General features: G+C 39.7%; 1 protein-coding gene across 1 annotated transcript; it reads right to left on the bottom strand.

Annotated features, from left to right (window-relative positions):
* Positions 1-10,519: 10,519 nt before the first annotated feature.
* LOC114287627 (uncharacterized) lies at positions 10,520-15,354 on the bottom strand. Its single transcript, XM_082872181.1, has 7 exons — positions 15,277-15,354; positions 14,748-14,847; positions 14,124-14,260; positions 13,933-14,042; positions 13,767-13,833; positions 13,567-13,659; positions 10,520-10,639 (listed from the first exon to the last, which is right to left on the bottom strand). The coding sequence occupies exons 1-7, from the start codon at positions 15,352-15,354 to the stop codon at positions 10,520-10,522; spliced, it is 705 nt and encodes a 234-aa protein (XP_082728307.1).
* Between the last annotated feature and the right edge of the window lie 261 nt (positions 15,355-15,615).

Below are 15,615 nucleotides of genomic sequence, written 5' to 3'. Positions count from 1 at the left end.
GAATGGCCAGAAAGGATTGTTGACCGGCAAGTGAAGGAATTGAGAAACAAGTCTATCCCAATGGTGAAAGTAGAATGGAAAGAGCACTATGGGACGGATGCCACGTGGGAAAAAGAGGAGGAAATGCGACTACGCTACCCACATTTGTTTCCCGACGAAGGTAACTTAAGTTTGGAGGACCAAACTTCCTAAAGGGGGGAAGACTGTGATACCCCTGTTCTGTATTATGCTAAATTGGTCCTAAATCTGTTTATGGTTATGTGTTTAGCATGATTTTGTGTGCCATTATGTGATTTTGAATTCGTATCTGTTCATCGTAGGAATATCTGTTTGAATAACCTGCTTTGGAAATTAAATTGAGGGCCTTATCGGCCACAGAACCCGAAATTGATTACGCCATTGTGATTGGCATAATTTTTAGAGCCTACGATGAAGTTTAATTGAAAATTTGATTGGACCAAATTATGTTGATTAGATTGGTAAAATGAGTGCCCAATTACTCTATATTATTATTATATTGTGACTTAGTGAGGCTCTATACACTCAAATCCCTCTTTGTTATTCCTCTTGGCTGACTTAAACGCAAGAAAGAGAGAAGGGAGTCGGCTAGAGAGAGGGAAAAGAGGAGAGTTTGGTGTTTGGCTCAAATTTGTGAAGAATTGGAGGATTAAACTCAAGAAATTACTATAGTTTGGAAGATTGAACCTCTAGGTAAGCATTTGGTCTTAAATTCATAAGTTTGAAATTGTGATCTTGTAAGTTCAAGGGTTGTTTGTGATCAAGAGCATGTAATAAGTTGATTTTTGTTGAGTTTGAAATCTTAGAACTCATGCATGTAAGAAATTACTTTGAATCTGCATGTTTGAGCTTGAAACATTAGAGTTTTGGTTGAAACTCATGTTTTGATCACCATTTGTACCATCTAAGTTGAGAATGATGAACATCTCCCACATGCATGCACAAATCATGGGAGTATAAGTCTTGAATGTTTGAATTTGAGCATGTTGATGATGGGTTTGAGAGATTTTGGGGCATGCATGTAGATAAATCATGAAATTGAGCTTCCTGATGTTGTAATCTTGTATTAGTAGCATGTTAGCATGTGTAAATGTGCGATTTGAGCCATTGCATGCAAGTAATGTAGCTGGAAAAGTCGTTTTGGAGCTCAAGAACAAAATCTGGGAAACCCAGAATTTTGATGTCCGCTCGAGCGGAGTAATCGACGCTCGAGCGGGAAAATCGTGCCCCCAGCACTTTTGCAGAGTTGGATGTCCGCTCGAGCGGGATACCTCACGCTCGAGCGTGGAGTTTTGTGGACGGACCTTCAGCTCGAGCGCTCTATTCCACGCTCGAGCGCATTTTTCATGCAACCAGTACTTTTGCAGGCCTTGAGGGTCCGCTCGAGCGGGTAAATTGACGCTCGAGCGGGGATCCTAATTTCTGGAATTTTGTTCATGCGTTTTGTGTTTCGTTTTCCGTTCTCTTTCACTTGTAATCACTCTTAGGCATATGTTAAGCATTGTAAATGAGTTAATGAGATAATAATAAAGCCTAAAGAGGAATATGTGAATTAAACAACGGATTAAACTGTTAATGACCCTTTTGTGTTCATGAAACGTGTAGGGTCAAGCTCCAGGGCAAATCAACAAGCTGATCACTGTGAGTAATATCAATATTTGAAAGTTTGTCAATGTCCAATTGTTATTCCCTTATAAACTTTATGAGCTGTTAATTGGGATTGTGGACTAAAGTCTGACAAGAATCAATGAATGGACCAAAGGTCGTTTTGATAAGAATGAATGGACCGAAGGTCGTTTTGATGTATATGAATGGACCAAAGGTCGTTTTGATAAGAATGAATGGACCGAAGGTTGTTTTGATGTATATGAATGGACCAAAGGTCGTTTTGATAAGAATGAATGGACCGAAGGTCGTTTTGATGTATACGAATGGACCAAAGGTCATTTAGATGAATATGAATGGACCGAAGGTTGTTCTGTCATGAATGAGTGGGCTAAAAGCCGTTTTGACGTAAATGGATGGGCCGAAGGCCGTTTTGACATGAATGAATGGGCCGGAGGCCGTTTTGACAAGAATGGAAACCTGAATGGGCCAAAGGCCAGTATGTTGGAACTACAGTCACTTGATCTAAATTTTGTATAAGTATATATATATATATATATATATATCTGTGTTAAATAGAAGTATGAATTGGGCCCAAGGCCGTTTGGAGCATGTTGTTCTACATATTGTCATGTAACTGTCATGTTCGATATTATTCACTGGGCTATCGCTCACGCTCATTCATGTGTTTGTAGGTGAGCCAAGGGAAGTCCAAACTCAGCCCCAGTGAAGTCTGCTAGGAGAAATCCGAGTTTTGAGGAAGTCAGCCTTGCGTCTCACTCTTGAGACCTAGCTTGCCTTTTTTCTATGTACTTATGTTTTGTCCTGTTGGCAAGGGCTTAGTGTATATCTGTAAATAGCCTGTCATAGGTTGACTCGTTTTGAATGATCCTGTCTGTAATGAATTTTGTGAAACTGTAATTTTGAGGTGGGTTATTAACGTAACTGAATATGGTATGTTTGATGTGCATATAAGCACGGCTCTATGGACGAAGTTTTAAATTTTTGCTTCCGTTTGGCCCCTTTACTCTGACAAGTTATGTTTGTAGCACATCAGGCCGTAGGCAATCTCAAGATTGCTGGCCGGTTATGTCCTTAACCCATAGGGGCGGGTTCGGGTCATGACACCAACACTACACAGGACATACTGGATGGGTGTATTCCTCGCTCGAGCGCCCAAACCCCCGCTCGAGCGGACAAGCCAAAATCTGGGCAACTAGACTTAGTTCCTAAGCTCAACCAACCAGAGACTCAATATAAGGATTAAAGGATGTAAACAAGGCACATACAACAACCAACTCCACGGAACCTAAGTCCGGGTACAACAGTTAAAGAAAAAAAAGAAACCAGGATCGCTATAACCTCCCCCCCTTAAAGAATTTCGTCCCCGAAATTAAGCACAAGTTTTCAAAAACAGGTTTTTCTCCATTTTTAACAATGTTACATTTGAACATTCAAAAACTCGACCCATTACCGGTCATCCCATCCCTTTAACAAGAGGCATTACACAATATGTAAACAACATATGTACTTTCAACATGCATCAACATTACGCATTTCCTTTCCAATTTCAACAATATATTCAACATATATAATGTTACATTCAACTTCCATATGAGGCAAGTTCCAAAACATTCTTCCAATAAACCAAAACATTTTCAATGTTTCACAACTTAAGACATATATAAAAGCTCTTTAAGTTCAACGATAGTTCAAAATCTAAATACAATATTACACATCAACAAACAAGTCTGGATATTTCTCGCGGACCTCCAACTCACGTTCCCAGGTGGCTTCCTCCACTCCGTGATGTTTCCACTAGACTTTCACCAAAGGAATGGTCTTGCCACGCAGGACCTGATCCTGCCTATCCAAGACCCGAACCGGTCTCTCCTCATACGAGGCATCCTCATCTACCTCTAAATCGGTCCAATCCAATACATGTGATGGATCTGGCTCATACTTCCGAAGCATACATACATGAAACACGTCATGAACTCCGGACAACTGCGGCGGTAAAGCTAAGCGATAAGCAACCTCGCCAATCCTCTCAAGGATCTCAAAAGGACCAATAAACCGAGGGGATAACTTCCCGCTCTTCCCAAACCTCATCAAGCCTCGCCTAGGTGATATCTTCAAAAAGACATGATCACCTACCTCAAACGCCAAAGGCCTCCTCCTACGGTCGGCATAACTCTTTTGGCGACTCTGGGCTGTAACAAGCCTCCTACGGATAAGCTCAACCTTCTCCGTCGTCTCCCTAACCAACTCCGGACCCAACAAAGGTGCGTCACCCACCTCGGCCTAACAAACTGGAGACCTACACGGTCGGCCATACAAGGCCTCAAACGGTGCCATACCGATACTAGACTGAAACTTGTTGTTGTAGGCAAACTCCACCAATGGTAAGTGCCTCTCCCACGTCCCACTAAAGTCAAGGACACAACCTCGAAGCATATCCTCAAGGATCTGAATAGTACGCTCGGACTGCCCGTCAGTCTGCGGATGATAAGCCGTACTAAAGGTCAACTTAGTGCCCAAGGCACTCTGCAAACTCTGCCACAACCTAGTAGTAAAACGAGGATCTCTATCTGAGACAATCGTCACTGGGACCCCGTGCAATCTCACTATGTCCCAAATATACAAGTCAGCAAGATGGTCTACCAAATCTCTCACGCGCATAGGAATGAAGTGCGCCGACTTAGTCAACCGGTCTACAACCACCCAAATGGCGTCACTACCCCGCTGAGTCCTCGGAAGACCTACAACGAAGTCCATTGCGACATGCTCCCACTTCTACTCGGTAATAGGCAAGGGTTGCAACAAACCCGTTGGCCTCTGATGCTCGGCCTTCACTTGCTGGCAAGTAAGGCACTTTGATACGAAAACGGCCACATCTCTCTTCATACCCCACCACCAAAACTGGTGACCCAAATCCCGATACATCTTAGTGCCTCCTGGATGCACCGTAAGACGTGAATGGTGAAACTCTCGGAGTACTTCCTCTCGGCAAGACTCCGGCACAAACAAACGGTCTCGGTATCTCACACTCAGGTCGGGATACACCGTCAAACTCTTCTCAACTTTCCCACCTGAGATTTTCTCTCGGAGGGATTCTACCTCAAGGTCACCTCTCTGTGCCTCTAACACTCTAGTCACAAGTGTAGGCTGCGCGACAACGGAAAACAAGGCCGCAGCCTCAACCGATTCGCCCAGTAGCAAATCAAACTCGCCAAGAGCTCCCAACGTCTCCCATTCTCGGATGGCAATACAAGCTACATCACTAATGGATTTCCTACTAAGGGTATCGGCCACAACATTGGCCTTTCCCGGGTGATAATGCAACTCAAAGTCGTAGTCCTCAATGAACTCCATCCATCTCCTCTGCCTCAAATTCAAGTCTCTCTGTGTAAACAGATACTTCAAACTCTTGTGGTCCGAGAACACCTCGAACTTCTCACCATAAAGGTAGTGCCTCCAAATCTTCAAGGCAAAGATCACTGCTGCTAACTCTAGATCGTGTGTGGGGTAATTCTTCTCGTGAATTTTTAACTTACGTGAGCCATAAGCTACCACTTTCCCTTTTTGCATCAACACACAACCCAAACCCTCTCGCGAGGCATCACAATAGACCGCATAATCCAACCCTCTCTCCGGAATAATCAAAACCGGAGCGGTGGTCAATCTACCCTTCAGCTCTTGGAACGACTTTTCACAAGTCTCACTCCACACAAACTTGACCCCTTTCCGCGTCAATCTAGTCAAAGGCGAAGCTAGCCTGGAGAAATCCTTCACAAACCGACGGTAATACCCAGCTAATCCCAGAAAACTGCGGATCTCAAACACATTCTTAGGCTGTTCCCAATCTTGCATTGCCTCAATCTTGGATGCATCAACAGACGCCCCTTCCCTGGATACCACGTGGCCTAAGAATTTCATCTCTTCTAGCCAGAACTCACACTTCCCAAACTTGGCATACAGCCTATGGGCTCTAAGCAACTCAAGCACCACTCTCAAGTGTTCCTTGTGCTCCTCCTCTGAAGACGAATAGATAAGAATGTCGTCCACGAAAACGACCACAAATCGATCTAAGAATTCCCAGAATATCCGGTTCATCAAATCCATAAACACTGCCGGTGCATTGGTGAGCCCAAAAGGCATCACCAGGAACTCATAATGGCCATACCGCGTACGGAATGCCGTCTTGGGAATATCCTCCTCCCTGACCCTCAACTGGTGGTAACCCGATCTCAAGTCTATCTTAGAGAAACAACGGGAACCCTTCAACTGATCGAACAGATCATCTATACGAGGTATAGGGTACTTATTCTTAACCGTAGCCCGATTCAATTTCCGGTAATCGATACAAAGTCTCAAAGCACCACCTTTCTTTTTAACAAAGAGGGTTGGTGCTCCCCACGGCGAAACACTAGGACGGATGTAGCCCTTATGTAGCAACTCCTGGAGCTGAATCTTCAACTCAACTAACTCGGCTGGGGCAAAACGGTAAGGTGCCATAGAAATTAGCGCCGTGCCGGGCACTAGGTCAATAGAGAACTCAATCTCTCGATACGGTGGCAAACCAACAAGTTCCTCGGGAAAGACATCCGAGTGCTCACAAACCACCCTCGGAAATACAAGCTGGGTCTCACCACTCTCACCACTCTCAAAGCTAGCAAGTAGACCACTAAGCTCACTTCGCCCTCGCGAATCATACCCCGGTAGCAAAACGCTACCAACCCGGTCTCCCAAGAAATGGAACCACTCCCCGCTCAAGGTACATAACGTGACCCTCTGGCGGTAGCAATCGATAACAGCCCGGTATGACGATAGCCAGTCCATACCCAAAATAACATCAAAACCCTTCATGGGCATGACAACAAACGGAAAAGGAAGTCTATGGTCGGCGACCTCTATATCACAACCTCTAACACCTTGTTTCAAGATCAGTTCACCCCCAAGAGGTGACACTACACAAATAGGAGATGCTAACTGTGCTAACTCCAATTCCAAAACAGATGCAAATGCAGCAGATACAAAAGAATGAGATGCACCCGTGTCAATCAACACACTAGCAACCGAGTTGCAAAACAGAAAAGCACCTTTCACTACCGATGGAGCCAGTACTAAATCCTGCGCGGTAACAGCATACACACGCCCTGTAGGCCCCTGATCTACTTGCTCTCCTCTAGGAGCATACGACTGTTGCACTGACTGGGACGACGAAGCCCCCGGATTGGCCTTCAAGGCCTGAACCGACTGCTGATGACTCTGAGTCTGCCTCAAACCAGATGCACCAGATGTGCCACTCAACTGCGAGCAATACCTCTTCAAGTGCCCTGGCTGACCACACTGATAACACGAGAGTGGCTGGCCTCTACCCTGACTCTGGCTCTGGGATCGAGCCGAAGAAGATGCTGCTCTCTGTACTCCTCCCCGCTGAGGACAAACTGGAGACTTGTGGCCCAGCTGGCCACACTTGAAACAGGTAATGTCTCCCTGACTGCCTTTTCCCGAACCTGCACTCGGCACTGGAAAAGTTGATCTAGAAAAGCTACTCTGAGACTGTTGAGGAGTGAAACCTCTCTGTCTCCTGCCATCACTCTGGCCATCCTGACTCCTCTTGGAGCGTTTCTGCCCTTCCTCCTCCTCCTGCATCATGATCACCATATGGGCTGCAGTATCAACCATACGCCCATACTCTCGAATCATAGTTCCCCCAACTCTCAACTTGAGGCCACGCCTCAACTTCTTCTCAAACTCAATACAACGACGTTCCTCAGATGCCACCAACTCAGGTGCAAACCTGGATAAACTAGTAAATGCAGTCTCAAACTCGGCCACTGAAGAACTCGACTGCTTAAGTTGACATAATTGGTCTCTCAGCTTTTCCCTGACAACTGGAGATAAAAACCTCTCCTGGAAAGCATTTACAAAAGCCTCCCACGTACCTCCTATACGACCCTTAGTGAACTTCCACCACTGACCCGCATCCCCCTTCAGTTGGAACGATGCCAAGGTCACTCTCAACCCCTTGTCCTCGATGCCAAGCATCTCAAACGTCTTCGTTGTCTGTTCGAGCCATTCATCTGCCTTAAGTGGCTCTTTGGGATCACCCGCAAATTCGTCCGGGTTAGACCGGAAGAACTCCCTCTTCAGAAAAGAAGGTCCTGCATCCGCAACAACAACCTGGGCTTGATTCTCAGCCCTAAGAATGCCCACTGACTCCCTGAATGCCCCTGCTATCTCTCAGGCTAAAGCACCCATAGCCTGCTGGCCTACTGGCTCGGCCACATTGGCCTGGCCAACTCCCTCCTGTACTGCCGGAACCTCCTTTGGCACAGGCACCTCCTGCCTACTCGGCCTACCACGCCTACCGCGTCCTCGTCCTCGTCCTGACATCCTACTAAAGGAAACAAAGACGTTAGCACATTAATAAATGTGCCGAAGCTAAACACTTGCGTCCTAATCCATTGGACAACAATAATTCATTCCACGTAAGCACATAATCACATAAGCACCTATGAATTTCATTCCTGGATGATAATAGTCCCGAAGCGTTATTATAGTTCCGGTTGGAAGCAGCATTGATCAAGTGCCTTTCCAACAAGACTACTAGAAACTCAAGGGTCCAATTAACATCCTAGAAACTACATTCCATACCCACATAATCACATAAGCATGTTATCATATAAGCATATAACATTTCGCTAAGTCTCTATCAAACGAGACGAACCCATTGTGACACTAATCACTTCCCACATACCCAAAGTATTCAAACCCGGTATGCTCTGATACCAAGTTGTAACGCCCTCAAAATAAACCCATTATATATTTATCATTGACATGCAATATTTAAAGAAAACAATTCATTATCTCATTCATCAGAGTATTACTAAATAAAAGCATTACATGTAACATCAAATTAAATGCCCTACGGGCTTACATCTTTCCAAGCCAACACTTGGACACAAAAAGATGAGTTCTAACTCAAATACAAGTAAAGCCCTAGGCTTGAATGTTTACATGTACTATCAAATAAAAACAACTACTGAAGATAGTCTTCAAAATCCAAAAGTCAAATCCTTCCAAGCTAAGTCCTTGGAGGTAGCTTATCACCTGAACCTGAAAATGATGTTCCCATATAGGGTGAGCCACAGCCCAGTAGAAATATACTAAACCAAATATAAGCATTGAATAAAGCAATAGCATTCAATAGATGGTTAACCAAGATAATCAATTGTATCATTATACAGTCTCATGACACCAATGTCTAAGACACATTTCACTTTCCATTATTATCAACATGGCTCAGAACCTGGCCAAACTTACAACAGTGAACTATATATCATATTCACATTACTTTCAATATCAACAAAACAAATGAGACTCAGGCTCATATCAAAACACTTCATACTTCCCGTTTGATACACATTTTAGTGCTGTATCAATAACATGTAAAAACACTTCAATATCAATAAGCACACATAATAGTGATGCTAATGGAGTCCATCCCCTATCTCCTCCCAAACAAATCCGGTTTAGAGGTCCATCCCCTATCTTTCCCTAAACCGTGGAGTACATCCCCTATCTCCTCCCAAACAACATGCATATACAATGTATTAAACACTTGTCATATACAACACACAATCAAAACATGTATTTTCTGTATTAATTCAACAGTCTAAATCAATGACATAATCAATGTGAGTAGTTTCAGTTTTCCCTAATCCACATGTAATGTCTACAACAATCACGACTATCCTCCACCGATAGCCCAAAACAGTTATTTCTAAACAGGAAATAGATATATCAACTAACATAATTCCAACATTTTCATAGGTGAGTGATTAAACTACCAACAACACCACTTAATCAATAAATTCATTAATTCCATGATTTCAACTAAATTTCCCAATTTTCCCTAAATTAATTATATAAATTAATTTATTATAACAACTAGGGTTTTTCCCAAAATTACCAAACAACCCCCAACATATCAAAATACCAAAACTTAGAACAAAACCTATAATATGGAGTAGGAAATCCCTACCTCGAAGCGAAGAACTCGAATGGAGAAGATGACGAAAAACAAAAGTGCTCCAAACCCAAGATTGTTCAGATTAAACGGAAGCCCTCGACCCACTCTATCTTTTTAATAAAGGACTTAGGGTAGAAATACACTCTAAGTAGATCAAACCTAAGAGAGAAGGTGTGTAGGGAGAGGGAGAAGTCGGTTCTAGGGTTTTAGAATCAAAAGGGAGATGAAAAATGATCCAAAAAGTCGGATCTCGGATTTTTATAACAGTCACCCCGCTCGAGCATCCAACGCCCCGCTCGAGCGTCAGTCACAGACTCCCGCTCAAGCGTCCAAACTCCCGCTCGAGCAGCGGATGCACACTCCCAGAAGTTTTTGCAGACAGGTCCCCGCTCAAGCGCCCAACTCCTCACTCGAACGTCACTCACAACCTCCCGCTCGAGCAGCCAATTCCCCGCTCGAGCGTCCAACACTACACAGGACATACTGGATGGGTGTATTCCCCGCTCCAGCGCCCAAACCCCCGCTCGAGCGGACAAGCCAAAATCTGGGCAACTGGACTTGGTTCCTAAGCTCAACCAACCTGAGACTCAATATAAGGATTAAAGGATGTAAACAAGGCACATACAACAACCAACTCCATGGAACCTAAGTCCGGGTACAACAGTTAAAGAAAAAAAAGAAACTAGGATCGCTATATTATTCACCCACACAAACAACCCTCTCCCACCTAAGTTGAATAAATTTATATTTTTATTATAAAAACATGACAGATGTATTCATTTTCTATCAAAACAAATTAAAATTTATAATTAATTGGATCAAATTAAAATAAAATTATAAATTTATGGTCAAAATCTATCCAATTGATTTTATGGTCAAAATCAACCATTTATCTGCTATGGCCATATGCAGGCGATAGTCAAAACCAATGCCACCATCTTGAATAGGAATACCAAACGTTGGGATTCCACTAACCTGTAAAGCAATAAACATGTGTTAATGAAGAAAATGGTTAATACAAGCACAACACTTTTATCCTATAAATAGTGGTTGGCACTATCTTGGGAAAAAACATCACAAGAGAGTCTGGTTCAGGTAAATTCATTAAATTTCATAAACATTTGAAAATTCTATACTGAGATTTTTGCCTTCACCCACCCATCACAGACGAAGCATGAATCCTCTAGAGTGTTTATTTTATTTTATTTTCAAGTGATTCTACATAAATAATAATTGCTTCCAGGCCTCAATATTGATTTTCTTTTTAAGACAAAAATGGAGAATTTTCCAATCAAAATATTTTCGATCCGGATTTTTTTCCATATACATAATATCACTTTTTCCTGAATAATTTTTGATAGGGATATCCCTTAGTATATCAAAAAAATTTCCCCTATGTTTATGTGTGTTGTAATTATAAGAACTCTCTCGATTCTTATTTACTTGGAATGGTGATCCATAAATATATGGGTCCCTCTTATTTTCATAATTAATAGATCTATAAGATAAAAGATTATATCTATAGTACTTTTGAAAATTCTCATTTTGATTTGGTAATAATATACTTCGTAATCGTTTTGTTTTTTGTAACGAATTAATAGGCCGTTTTCATATGAATTGTCTTTGTTTAAATCTTGATTTTGAATTATACGACATTGATTGATTCAATTTTTCCATTTTGCTACTATTAATCTAGACCATCTAATTTGAGATAAATGGTATCGATAAAGACCTCTTAACCAGTTTTTCCATTGATTTAGTCCAGAATTCAGAAGCTTCTTATGTCTTAATTCATAATGAATTATTCCTTGTTTCCAAAATAATCTTTTATTGAAGTCTTAAGAAAAAAAGACGTTCTATGTAAAAAGTTATACTTGCGGGTGTGTTTATTTATTTATTTTATTTTAATTGATAGTAGGGTATGTACAAGTGTGTTTTTTGATTATTTGCGTATAATTGATACCAAAGCATTGGTTAGGAAACAGAAACACATATCAAAATTCAATTTGTTATGATTTGAATCATAGATTTGAAGTGAACAAACCTTAACGACAATATAATTTGTTTCTGCAGGTGTTGCTGTGGGTAATAGTTGATATGATCGAGTGGGGGTGATATTGGGAGCTAAACTAAGATTTTTTTAAAAAATTTTTTTGAGGACTTAAATCTGTTAGTATTTTGTATAAATACTCTTAAATGATGGTTGATGATATTTGTTTTGCTATATGGAATTTCATATTTTGTATGCACACTTCTTTTTTTTCTTGAAGAAAGAATTTTGTAAGGAATTATCATTCACCAAACGAGGTTGTAAGAAATCCTACACTACCTTGCAGTAGTAACTCGCTTTTCAATATTGTTGATCTTCCGTCCAGGTTCATCAAAAGAGTTGAATTGAATAAATAGTTGTATGGACTTGACGAAGACTAGAAGAAAAGCTTTGCAATATTATTTGGATGTGATTGATGGTATAAATGGAAAGAATATTTTGTTTCTACGTAAAATATTTTTTTTAATGCATCAATTTTATATAGAAAAATATTATTTTTATTTTTCAGCATTTGGTTGACACTTAAAACAAAAATATTTTATTACTTAATTTAGAAATTTTGATTTAATAAAGTGTAATTCATGACTTTTTAGTGAGTTAATATATTTATTTGAAAATGGTAAAAAGTGTTGAAAAAATAGTGAGTGAGAATCAATTTTATAAAAATTAACTTACGAAATTTTAAAAGGTAAGCCATTTTTTGAAAAATGATACAAAAATATTTTGCTTAAAAAATATTTTACTTACTTTTTATTTAGTCAAATAACAAACAAATATTTAAATGTTTTACGTTAAAATAAAGGGAACCTAAATTACCAGCTGCTTCCATATCTATATGTAAGCCCCCATATCTTATCCATATAAGATTGTGATTCACGTTATCACATGTATAGATCTAATTTAATTTATAATTTATTAGAATTCATAAAACTATAATTTATTAGAGATTCAAAAAAACGAATGTTCAAGTTTTCAACCGAACTACCACGGCCTGCGTTGTCAACCACATGGCAAAGAAGTGAATTTATTTAAACAATTTAAAGTAATGATAGGGATCATAAAAAAATATCATAAAAATGGTTATGAAAGATTCTTTGTCGTTACATCACATATATAATAAAATATCTCACATTAATCAAAGAACGAAAAATTGTATCTTTAACTGAGCAAGAAGCCTACAACAATGCCATCTCAAAGCACTTAGTAAAGTAAAACAAAAACGAATGATAGAGGATGTAGCAAAAAAATTGTATCTTTAACTGAGCAAACTCATATTTGTTTGTACAACAACTATCCCAGAGAAGTAGACAAGATGAAGGTACAAAAATTATTAAGTATAATTTGACAAATTGGAAAAGTCAACACCCCTTGGCCACATTACAAATCTGAAAAATCTGGACAGATTTCACAACGTTTTTGAAAAACGTCATAAAAAAAAACGTCGTTGTATCCTCTTTTTCTTGTAGTGTCTTTTATCCTATAAATAGTGGTTGGCACTATCTTAATAAAATGACCAACAAAGTCAGTATGAAGTTGGTAATGATGTATTGATAATGCCTCCATCCATTCCAAACAACAATAAGATCTGCAAAACTCATGCTAGTTTAAGTATTTCAAAACAGACATACCATCATAGGTCTCACTAACAAAATCTAATTTCCAGCTCATGTTAGCCTCTACTTCCATTTCAATTCACCCCTAGCTCTGAGTTCTGCACAAGATAGCACACTTGAGAATATAATTTTATAACAAAGGTTGAGTTATAAACTCAAAGTTCACGAGTTTAAGAAATGCGATAACGTCATTGATTGTACGAACTTATGAAAATAAAAAAGAATAGAGCATCACTAGCTTTATATTGCGCGATATCACCAACAATTGGAGCTGAATTATGCTTGTATATCACAAGATCAAGTAACAAGCGAGCCCTATGCAAATAGTCAAACTACATGCCAAAAGTAGGGAGTACGTAAAAACATCACACATTATAAAATTAGTCTTCATAAAACATAAGATACAGATAAGTGGATAGTTGCGTATAAATGTAGGTACCTTGATTACACCCGAAGGCAAAGGTTTCCCTTGCATATATTTGATGACGAAAAGACCACAATCATAGCTATAGGAATGAGTGTAGTTGTAACAATAGAGTCAACGAACTTAGAGATTATAACATTAATGCTTATTTAAAATTAAGAACGATAATGTAGTGTATTACCTGTTGTCTTGGCGTGGCATGTCTTCCAACCATTGAAATGCAAACGAACTAACATCTTGAACATAATCTTCTCCATGCGCATATTGAAGCAGCTTATGCAATGATTGTACCTGTTGGTGTAGGTAGTAAGGTACATAGATCAAGAAACAAAAAAGTGGATACAAGTGGTATCATAATGGTTATTCTATTACCAATAATGTAGCTTGATTTTTTCGATCCTCATCGGTGTCGATACATCTGCTGGAGTCGAATAGATAGGCAACCCGTTTTTGCATGTTTACATTCAAGACAACCAGTGGTTTTCCCCATGGTTGAAGGGCATGTAAATCTAAAAATATAACGTCGAATGTACATGCAAAAAATAAATAAATACATAACATAGATCAAATGTTATTGTGCATGGTAAATTTGGAAATTGGGTAATAGTAGTATTTTATCATGTTAGCCCCTCACAAGCATGAAGGGGGCCAGTGTATCTGTAAATTCCAAATTAATCTTCTACTATATCTTTCATTGTGTCATCAGAAGGTTGACACAAAATCTTTTGCTGCATATTCAATTTTAACATATAAATAACTTGTGCCTAAATAAAAAAGTCTTTAGGTATGGCTAATACTTACCGATACATGGATCGGAAAGTACCAAACATTGTGATCCTTATTTGGAAACTTTTTCCTTTGTTTATTTGTCAATTTCACAACAATGAGATTTATAATCTGCAGTGCAAAATATATGAAATTTATGAATAGGCAAAGAAAAGTAACTTGGATGATGGAATGGTAGCAAATAAAATAGGAGAAGGAGAAAAGTCTTACACATGAGGATATCCACTGATATGGTTTCAAGGACCACAATTCCTTCCGCGTTGCAGATTGTGCTTCCACGTAGTGCAGTTTCATCCATACAAGATATTCCCTAGCACATGGATAACTATGTGAGTTAGAAGGTATAGTACTTTATATATAACAAGTTAAACGTAGTCAAATTGTACCCTTCTGAAAGAGATTCATCAAATGCATATCGTAGAACGAGACTGTCATAGTCATTTAATGGGTCTGGCAAAGGCATGGATGACTTGTAAAGGTATTGAGAAGAATAGTGCATAAAACAAATCAAGCTTGGTTAGTGTATGTTCATGAAGATGGAGTTAGCGCAAAATAACCACATATACAAAAGATACTATAATAGTTAGTTCCAAACCTTTGGGATTTCAGGAACAACATTACCCCCAAGTTGATCAAGTAAATTATCTAATAGTTGATACAAGTAAAAGAAAAGTAAGAAACAAACACTATTTGTTACACATATATCAAATATGTTTTGAGACACAATCATTTAGTTTACTTGATTGAGATTGTCATGAATATTATTGTCAACGTTGTTGTCAGTTGACGATGGCTTCAACTGTGGTCTTTTCTTCATTACATCAAATTTCACAAAAGGTGTACGTAACCACTAACTGGCTTTGCAATTCTGGGTCCCTCAAGTCTGAGGACCACGAACAACACTACATGATGATGACATTGTTACAGCATTCACTTAAACTGCCTTTGTATCGCTCTTTTTTGCGCGCGATCGCCCTTTTTGTGGAATAGAAAGTTGTTCATTATTTAATGCTTTCCCACCAGCCAATTTGGCTCGTTTCTTTGCAACTGCCTTTGCATTTGGTGGTGTGAGGATTGG

The sequence above is a fragment of the Camellia sinensis genome, chromosome 5 (genome assembly GCF_055761805.1).
Source record: "Camellia sinensis isolate YWXY chromosome 5, ASM5576180v1, whole genome shotgun sequence".
NCBI lineage: Eukaryota > Viridiplantae > Streptophyta > Magnoliopsida > Ericales > Theaceae > Camellia > Camellia sinensis.
This window is presented reverse-complemented; position numbering and strand designations above follow the sequence as displayed.